This window comes from Erigeron canadensis, chromosome 9, assembly GCF_010389155.1.
Source record: "Erigeron canadensis isolate Cc75 chromosome 9, C_canadensis_v1, whole genome shotgun sequence".
NCBI classification, from domain to species: Eukaryota; Viridiplantae; Streptophyta; class Magnoliopsida; order Asterales; family Asteraceae; genus Erigeron; species Erigeron canadensis.
The window spans coordinates 13647756-13658459 of NC_057769.1; the positions used below are offsets into that span (position 1 = coordinate 13647756).

At 35.6% G+C, this 10704-nt stretch overlaps 1 protein-coding gene across 1 annotated transcript; it reads right to left on the bottom strand.

The window, feature by feature from the left end:
• Nucleotides 1–1271: 1271 nt before the first annotated feature.
• Nucleotides 1272–6518, bottom strand: LOC122582674 (ER lumen protein-retaining receptor A). Its single transcript, XM_043755101.1, has 6 exons — nt 6333–6518; nt 5982–6247; nt 2886–3001; nt 2185–2258; nt 2008–2071; nt 1272–1589 (listed from the first exon to the last, which is right to left on the bottom strand). Exons 1-6 carry the CDS (start codon nt 6421–6423, stop codon nt 1553–1555), a joined length of 648 nt encoding a protein of 215 aa, XP_043611036.1. The 5' UTR covers nt 6424–6518; the 3' UTR covers nt 1272–1552.
• Between the last annotated feature and the right edge of the window lie 4186 nt (nt 6519–10704).

Here is a 10704-nt window from a genome sequence, read left to right on the forward strand (position 1 = left end):
CAAAAAAAAAAAATTCCATTGATTTTTTTCTGGTCTAAAATACCGTTGTTGATCATTCATAATATGAACAACATCGAACGTCTTGAATAATTTTAATATTAATGTTAATGTAGATACTAGTATGTAGGGATGTGCACGGGTCAAAACCCGACCTGACCCGGCAAAACCCGGTCCGACCCGCGAAAGCATAAAAAATGGAACCGTGACCCAGCTCGTGAAGGTCCGGTTCGGGTTGGGTCGGTTTGGGTTCGGGCGGGTTACGGGTTTCCTTAACAACTTTTTCGTTTTTTGGCTTCACCCGACCCGACCCATCCAACCCGTGACCCGCGAATGCACTAAAACGTGACCCCGCGACCCAACCCGTTAGTGTTTCGAGCGGGTCGATTCGGGTTGGTTCCGGGTCGGGTCACGGGTTTCAGTCCAAATGCTCATCCCTACTAGTAGTATATTATTGATGAATGAAGGCTTTAATTCCCTCGTGGGCTGGACATAGATTTCGATGAATAATTACATACACGATAAACATATACTGTACATATTTGAAGGGTACACCTTGATGGATTATTCATTGCTCTTAAACCTTAAAGTAGCCTCACTTGGGATATACATTGTCATGTAAACAGATGGGGGGTAAACAAGTAGTAGAACAAGAGTCAGATACTCAGATCGAGTCATTCCTGTGTTTTCGTCAATTGTTACTACGGATTTCTAATATGTATCACGGGAAGCAGCTACATTCATCTTGCTTTTACATATTTGAAGTTATTGCACATTCTATCCATCTGTATTCTAGGGAGTATAGTTGATGAACACCGCAGTACTGCACTGCATTTGAAAAAAGTTTTAACAGGGTAGAATTGCAAGAGGCAAAAACATAAAGATGATAATTCACAACTCATTTTTTTAATTGTCTATAACAATTTTACCTTTTTTTTTCTTAAAAACTAAATATTACACTAATTCTACTCTACTGCTAAAAGCCTAAAACTACCCCAAATGCCTATAACAAGATTTGAATCTTCGTTTTCTCCTAAAAGGCATAAACCTCTTAAATGAATATTTTGGTTTTCAATATATAAATCTGTACAGCAAAGCAGAATTGATGCTTGAAAATGGCAAATAAATCAGCAAGAAGCAAAATACAATACAAAAGAAAGGCACGCTTGAGCCAGATAGGGAAAATTGGAGTCATCATAAACATGAACAGCCAACATTCAAGGATCCTCGGAACTATGGAAACACTTGCCAGGAAAGAGAAGGAAAACAAGAGCTTAAAAAGAAGTTAGAATGAGTTCCAAAACCCAAATTAAACCACATTTACATGTTATATAAAAGCCATTAAAAAAAAAACATGTTATATAAAAGCTTAGCCAAAACCTAGTAAGACTAATCTGCATATTCGTTCGTTCAGATCCAAATATAACAGCATAGTGACGAGCCGCAGTGCATCTCAAATTAAAAGATAATCTTCACTGGATGAATCCACCACATAAAAACGCCAATGTAAGTCATGTATTGAATTTCAGCTTTTTTCATTACATCGTAGTTTGGCTCATGCTGGCAACTTAAGCTTAGAATTGGTTTTCCAACTGCACATACGTCAGACACAATTTGCTTAGTAGGGTTAACTTAAGCTAAAGGAGCATGTAAAGGAAGTTGATCAAAATGGATGGCAAAATGGGCAAATCAGGTGGTTGAGTATAAGGGATAACTATTCTACAGGTCAGGTTTATCAACAAAAGTTTTTGTCTGACTTTTTGAAGGCTAAGTGGTTATTGGTTAACTAGAGTGTCAAATAGTAGATACTAGTTCAGTAGCAACTCAATCTCTCAATCTTTTCAATAGACCAATTTCAGAGGTTTAGTAAATTGAAAAAACATTTGGGATGGCTTTGAACATGTTCCTTTTAACCTAACCTTTTTACCCGTCAAAGACAAAGCATGAACCAAATACACCCATTCCAGTACGAAGTATCATTATATGTTTAAAGATAGAATGATCAAGAACCTTATGAAATAATAGTAGAAGAAATCAGCATATAGAGCCGTCTGTAGTATGCCAGATATGCAGGCTGAAAGAAAAGGAAAAGTGACACACAATTAAGTAGGAACACATACAAACAGATCACATACATGTATACACAGCAAAATATCAGGGCTACAAGATTTATAAATTGCAACTTACATATCCATCCATTAAAATGGGCGTCTGTGAAATAGCGATAAATCCAGTTGAGAATGTACAATGCACGATAGGCCCTAAGAAAGAGAAACATATTTACAAAGAAGCGGTAAGGAGCAGGAAGTTACAACCTTGGTTCGTTATTTTTCAATTTTCTTATAAGTAACCATGAGACGTAAACCTTGATTTGAAAATGTTGCTTTCAAAAGTGTTTGATGAAAATACACAAGATCATTATACAAGCAACTACACATTGTACCCATGAAAATAGTATAATAGTTTAATAACCAATACCATCTATATAGGTAGAGCCTCTACCTCTACCCTACAGGTGGCGAACTAGGCGGGGCGGGGCAGGCAGTTTGGGTAGCGGACAAAACAGGTTGGGAAAACAACAGGTTAGTTTCGATACAAGTCAAAAGATGTCCAGCCAGGTTCACCCACAAACATTTTATTTGGTTGTTCTTCTATTTAATTTTCATTGATCATTAATGTACAAGCTGTTCTCAAGTTTTTAAATAAAGATATAAGAGTTGCACGCAGTCACATACGCATTCACCCTATTTGAGCCTTTCCATTTCTACAAATCTATTAAAGCTCACCCATTGACCTATTAGAGGTAATATGTAGCCTGGCTTACTGGTTTGAGACTGCCACCTCCTCTAAATGCAAGTAACAAGGCAAATGATGAGTGGAAATAATACCCTAGAAAGAAAACATATTGGACAGTCAAGTTGTCGACATTTCCACTTCGTTGCAGCAGAACCAGCTGAGGGAGAATAGCAACAGCTTCCAAATATATAGAGAAAGCCCAAAATATCTGCATCATATTGGTAATATAAAATATATAAGCTTATCTGAAGTGTATATTTTATATTATTATATACAATAAATGGACCACAATCAGTTTGTAGAGATTAAGTGACAACTTCAATCTCTTGTTTATCATGTCATATAAATATAGATAATCCAGCTATATTAACCAGAAGGGTGGTGGCCAAGTGGTAAAGGCTTGGTCCCAAGTTCAACTACAGATAGGAAAAAAAATACACCCCTCTAGCCACGGAGGTTCATCCGTGACCACTCCGGGGTGGATAATCGCCAAGGGATTATTCAGTTTGCAAAGCGGGTCAGATAGTTAGATTAACAAAAAAAAAATCTTGCTATATTTATCCATAAGATGCATACAAGATACTAAACACTATCGGAATAACTGAATAACATTTTATTAGTAAGGTGTCACCAGAATGGGCAAGTCCAGTTCACAGACTGGGGGTGGACTTGTGCCCCCTCACTTTAGGCCCGTTGTGTAACTTCATTATATTTTTGGAGTTAGTCCAGCACAAGTTATGCATTAGGCCCCCGTCAACAATAACTAGTGTCACTCTCCATGATTGCTAGAATGCTATTTGACCTTACACTTGCCATTGATTTTGTCCAATTCTGTATAACCGACCAGTGGAAAAACCCCTTCTTGATTGCACTTTTTTAGCAGCACCAACATAGTTGTTCTACAGTATGAGGCAACTCTTTTTTTTTCCTCCCTAACTTAAATTCCTATATCTGCCATAGGATGTGGTTGAAGCTAGATTATATATATATGGGTTGTATTCATATGGATCCTTAAAAAATGGTGGAAACCAAGGGACTAATCTAAGCCCTTGGATCAACCATCATCAAAATCCAATCAAACATGATTGGTTACTCCGGTGAATTACTCCGGCGACTGTGCAATCATATTTGATTGGTCAAGCCAATCAAGCTTGATTGGTTACTCCGGCGGATTACTCCGACGACATTGTCCAATCATATTTGATTGGTTAAGCCAATCAAGCTTGATTGGTTACTCCGGCGGATTACTCCGGTGAATTACTCCGGCGACATTGTTCAATCATGTTTGATTGGTCAAGCCAAATCAAGCTTGATTGGTTACTCCGGCGAATTACTCACCGGCGACATTTTCTAATCATATTTGATTGGTCAAGCCAAATCAAGCTTGATTGGTAATCACTAAGACACTAAGCCAAAGTCAACAATTTGTGTCTACTTGTTATGCTACAGTGTTTTCATGTGATCCATCAGAGTCTGTTATAGTGATTATCAATTTTATTTTCATTTATTGATATTAAAAAAAAAAGGAGAAAAAGGAAAAATATCAAAAATTTTGTTCATCTTCTCTCTTCAAATTCATCTTTGTTTTTCATCAAATCGAGCTGAAAATCATGAGGTTTTGTTCGCGGACTAATTCTGAACATAATCATCTTTTCAATTTTTCGATTCGTCGAGTTTTGTTGACGGTTACAAATTCCGGCGACACTGTGATTTTTCCGGCGAGCTCAAAAACAGTGTTTATTTGCTAGGGTTTGTGCGGAATGTGTTTCTGAGTGATTTGGTACAAGTTTCATGCATTAATTCGAAAAAACAACAAAGCTATAGAGTTTTTTAATTTTTCCGGTGAGTTTTTCAAGTTTTCCGGCGAGTATAGATCGGATTAATTTCTGGTCCGGGTTTGTTCACGGTGTGATTGTGAGTGTTTTGGTGTAAGTGTGATGTTCTAACTCGAAGGAACGAAGGTTTTATCGGCATTTGAAGTTTTCCGGCGAAGTTGTATCACCGGAGAAGGAGGAGGAGGTGGTGGTTGTATCGTCAGTCAGAGATAAAGGTGGAGATGGTGGTGGTTCAAGATCCCGTCACCAGAGATGAGATCGTCACCGGAAAAGCAGGGGAGCGAGAGAGAGTCAGATCCTGTTTAGTGTGTGTGTGTGTTTGGTGGGGGGAAGGCAGATAAAGGGTGGGGATTTATTTTTGAGGGGATAATCCAATGGCCAAGATTTGTCCCCTGGTTTCCAAGGAAAATTCGAGACTCAAATGAACAAAACTCATATATATATATATATATATAGGAAAAAGTTAAATTAGGGACTCCTTATTTTAGGGACCATTAGGGACACTTCTCAATCATTTATTTTTCATCATCTCCGACCACCATCACCACCACCATCTCCGACCACCACCATGATTCTTCGGCGACGGTGACCACCGCCACCACGATTTACACATGTGTAAGTACAACTTACATTGTACTTACACATGTGTAAGTTATACAACCACCATCACCACTACCACCACCATGATCCTCCGGCGACGGCAACCACCGCCACCACGACTTACACATGTGTAAGGTACAACTTACACATGTGTAAGTTACATGTCCTTAAAATAAAGAGTCCCTAATATAACCCAACCCTATATATATATATAACTAGAGAGAAACATGACTTTACCGCCTACATAGTGGAGGTTAAACTTGCAATTTTGCGAGTAATTAATTAGGGTTACTATAAGTTAATAAAAATGCATCATAAGATGAACAATTTATCAACTAGAATTCCTACGTACTTTTCTATTTGTCCTTTCCAAACCATCAAACTATCTTTTGTCTACTTACAAATTAAAAGATGTCATTGTGTCCCATTTGAGTCAATATTATATTTTACAATTATAAACGGAGACATCATCTTTACATATAGTGATAAATAATATGAAAAAATTATTAATTGGAAAAGTTTTTAGTGACTCAAAAAGTACACAAAAACCAACTTTAACGACCTAACTAAATGAAAATAGTTCGACAGTCTAGAAATGGGACAAACAGAAAAGCATGTTGAAATTCTAGGTAACAAAGCCTAACCTAGAATAATCCCTATACCGAAACAACACATGCATTAATAACAAACAGAGGGATATTAGTGCAAATCATCAAACAACATTATTCGAATTTAAATAACAAAACGACTAACCTCGAGAACGGTAAACTTGTCATGAACAAACAAAGCCAAAATGAAAGCAAACAAGACCAAAAACTGATACTTAAAGGAATCCAGATCGCGATCGTAGGAACGCTTGACAGCCGGATGCCAACGCATGTAATAAACAATAGCTAAAGAAGTAGCTATAAACACCACCTTCATTACAGAATTATAAACAGATATAACAATTGTAAATAGATTCAAGTAACGGGCTATAAAAACGACAGCGTATAGCTCCTGTGTCTTCAATGAGATCCCTAACAATCACAATTAATAAAAAAAAAATTAAAATAAAATTAATAAATTAGGTGAGGAAAAGGCAGTGTAAAACCCTAGAAATACCTGAACATGATTTGGTGGCATAGATTTTGAGAAGGAGTAGTAATATGCTGACTAAATGAAACATGTCACCTGTAAACCTGAAGATGTTCATTTTCGTAATTTGATCAGAGGAAGGTTTTTTTGGTTGTCTGTGTTTTGAGGGTGATGACAACTTTTCGGTGCAAAGGTTTATATTTTGGAGTTTTTTTTTTCTTATTAAAACAAGAAACTTCCAAATTTTAATGGAGTCGCTAGTTTTATACGTTTATTGACGTCAGAGGGTTTTTTTTTTCTTTATGCATTTCCAAGGTGCTAGCAGGATGATTACAATTTACAAAGTAGTTGGGATGGGAAAAACCCGGAAACCTGCGTCAAACCCGAAACCAACCTACCCGAAGCCCTAACGGGTCGGGTCACGGGTCACGTTTTAGTGCATTTGCGGGTCACAGGTTGGACGGGTCAGGTCGGGTGAAGCCAAAAACCAAACAATTGTGAAGGAACCCGTGACCTGCCCGAGAACCGCCCAAACCCGACCTGAATCGAACCGGGCCGGGTCATGATTCTATTTTTCATGCTCTCGTGGGTCGCGGGTCATCATGGTTCGGGCTGGGTCAGGCCGGGTTTATTATTAAAAAAAAAACAATAGAAGCCGATACTAATACTAATAATATAAATACAATACGGAGAGACATTAAAACTCTTCGAATAGACCCAATCCAAAGAATTTCATTTTGCTCTTGCTTTGATCCACAAATAGCTAAGGGCTTGAATATCGCTTACCACTTTGGTCCGTAATGCAGGCTTATGATTAAAAACTAAACTGTTTCGAGCCATGATTAAAAATTAAATTGTTTCGAGCCATCCAGATACACCACATCGAATAAAGTACAATACCGTGGAGATGTATGTTTGCGCGATGCGACAGTAATGGTGGTAGCGCCAACGGGTGGTGGTGACGATAACGGGTGATAATGGAGTTGATGGCAGCGGCGGTGGTGACGGTAGTGAGTGATTCTTAACATAAAAGTTTTTGATGTAAAAGAGAGTAGTGTAGTTATTTTATGCGTATGATAGTGGTTTGAGTACTATTCTACACACATATGGGGTGATAACATGTATCTAATTTCCATCTATGATGGATCTCGGTGAGTTTTTTCCCCACTAAATCCCTATATGTTAGGAGTTTCTTATCGAGGATTTAAATTTGAGATCTATTTTGCGAGTGAACTTTCTAGGGCCAACCTGATTAAGACAACGTATGTTAAACCTCCCGTCATTCGCGAGTAATTCACACCTTTCAACAAAAGATATTTTCCTAAAATCTCTTTAATAGTCCTTTTAATATCATGACTGCATGTGAAAGGACTCAACCAAAAATTTAAGATGTTTTTTTTATCTATTCGAAACCACAAATGGTCTCGCCGAGATTAAAAAGACGAGGGGGACACAAAAAAACACATCACAATATTGCTCTCAACGAAAATGACCATGCGCGAAGAAATAAAATAAGTTATCTCGTCAAGATCAATATTGGTCTCGACGAGACTAACCATGTGTGAAGAACAAAAATAAGTGATCTCTTCGAGATCAAGGTTGATCTAACTTGAGATCGCTGAACACTCATAAAAAAACACCACTTTAACACTTCAAATGCATTGCGAATTCACACAATCTAATTCCACTATCAATTTGATTCATGCTAATATGCTTACCAAAGCGGCTAACATTTATGATTGAATGAAAGAATTTTTTTTCATCTATCATATATTCTAGTCAAACATGTTAATTTTTTGATTTCATTACAACGATAATAAAAACAGGTACATGCTAGCAAATCAAAGACAAATACATGCTAGCAAATAAGGGAAGTGGCAAAGGATTTCAAAGAACGACATAGATCTGGATGATTGATGAAAGAAAAACAAAATACATCCTAAACTTCGGTAGTTTGATTCATTTCTTATTAGAGAGAGACCCAAGTTAAAAACTAAGGAAAAGGGAAGTATTTAGTATTATTTTTAAATAAACTAGCGAATTTACTCAGGTTTAACCCGGACATTTTAATTAAAACTAGATTATTTTCCCGCGTGATACGTGAGATAAACATATGTATTAAATTTTCATTATAATATAATCAAGTACTTATGGATAAACATGTTAAAGTTTGATGATATTATCATTTAGAAAATGTTTTGTATCAAAAATGATTAGTAGGATATGTATGTTATATTTTTATAACACGGAACCCATGTAATGCGGAAATGGTGGCGGTTATGGATGGTAATGGCGGTTAATATTGGTGGTGGTGACAGTATCGAGTGATATAGGTGGTTTAGGGTGTAAATTAGTTCATTAATAACGAATTAGGTAATTTATAATAACTTTTTCCATTGGGGGGTCATTAAGTACAATTGTCTCATTTCCAAACGAACTTTTTTTATAGCACAATCTAAAAAGGAAGTACTATTAGTTATTGTTTGGTAATGTCTTAATTAAAAGTCACGACTTAATTTTAAATGCCTTAATTTATTAAGTCAACAAGTCAATCAAATATGTTTGTTTGTTGACTTGGTAAACAAAAACTATTGTACATTTATCACTTCAAGGATGGGGTGTTTGAATTTTGATAAAGAAAGAGAGATTTAATGACGTTGTAAAGTTAAATGTAGTGACTATCTGTTTGTAACATCCCGAAATTTAAAAGATTATTGTTAACATATAGATTATTATTTTTATATTATTATTATGTTTGGAAATTATACTAATTTATTAGTTACAAAAGATTAATTTTGTAAATTTGCAAATGAAAATCTCTAAGGTCATACTTCAAAAACGGGATTCAAAGTTTCATTTATTTATACCTCCTTATAAACCATATTGAAATTAAGACTTTAAGCATATTTTTCCTCCCAAAAATACCCTCAATATTTACATTATATTCACACATCTTATCCCTGGCTTCCGAAATTCCACCCCCCCAATCTCTACCACCGCCTCCCATTTATATTGTCTTCACTCTTGAGCCGCCGCAACGCGTGGGTACCATGCTCGTATATTTAAATAATACTTGGGCTTTTAAGATTGGAAAATCTTAAGTGTTAAGTTGATCAAATATATTACTTGTTGAATAGATTTATGTACTACTATTATTAAGTCGAAAGTTTATTTTATTTAAGACATCAGTTCGTTCATCAAAAAGATATAAATAAAAAGATAGTGGTGGTGGCGACATCAACAATGACGGTTGGTGGGGAATGTGGCAGCGGTTGTGGCTGTGGTGATGACAGTGCCGATAGATGGTGGTGGTAGTGGTGGCGGCAATAGCGTTGTAGTTATTAACTTATTGATGTAAAAATAACGTAACTGATGTAAAATGGAGTAATATAGTTATTTTAAGGGTTGATTGATATATGTTACAAATAAATTTATTAAAGGTATTATAGTATTATATTAAGTGAAGATATTTAAATTAGTTAAATGACAAAAATAGTATGGGTAGGTCAATATGTTTTTTGAAAAAAAGAGAGGTTAGATTCTCGATTAATAAAAACACTTGGTCTTTGATCAAATGGCCAATTGAGGCCCTCTTTGGAGAAATTGGCGAAAATGATGTTGGTTTGGAGACCCAAAAGTGAATCTTGATTTCCTATGGTCTCAGGCATTTGCCTCTTGAGGCTGTAACATGTTATCACTCACGTTCTGCAATAGTGCGTCAGTTTCAACTTTCAACATACTACCCAACTTGGATGTCACTGCTAGGGCTCAAGCAGTAATATCTAACATATGTTGTTAAACAAAAGGTTCCTGGCTAATATGCTGAATAAAGTATAGATATAGTTATGAAATAAATCAAATACTATAATATATATATATATATATATATGGGAAAAGGGAATATAATGCTGTCCGGCACCTAAGTTTAGGTGTGGAACCCCTCACATACCAATATTTTATTATTTCTTGTTTAATGAATAAATGCTTAGGCCCCCATGATATTTATGGTTTAAAATTTAGTATGTGAGTGTTCCACACCTAAGCTTAGATACCCGAAAGCCTTATATTACAATTAAGGAAGATTCCTAAATTAGCTAATTTTATTTAATATGCAATTCTATATATTTACGTATATATCAATTTAAGGAATGTTAGCTTATATTATTTTTAATATTAAGGGTATATTTTAACAAATCATATAAAATATAAGTATTAATATTGTCATTTATATAAGATAAAATAATTAAATATGATTAAACGGTTCTAAATCAAAGATGAAATTCATCCAAGGGTTCCTATTAATATGCATGTAAATAATGTTGTTATATATATATATATATATTGGTAGATTATAAAACTATAAAATATGCATGTAAATAATGTTATTAATTATAAATCG

Bases quoted from the DNA above. Each gene is read 5' to 3' on its own strand.
- LOC122582674 (XM_043755101.1), bottom strand. From the start codon at position 6,423: ATGAACATCTTCAGGTTTACAGGTGACATGTTTCATTTAGTCAGCATA. The intron at 3,002-5,981 runs GTTAGTCGTTTT...AATATGATGCAG, and splicing joins ACAAGTTTACCGTTCTCGAG to ATATTTTGGGCTTTCTCTAT. The intron at 2,259-2,885 runs GTATTATTTCCA...TCTCTTTCTTAG, and splicing joins CAATATGTTTTCTTTCTAGG to GGCCTATCGTGCATTGTACA.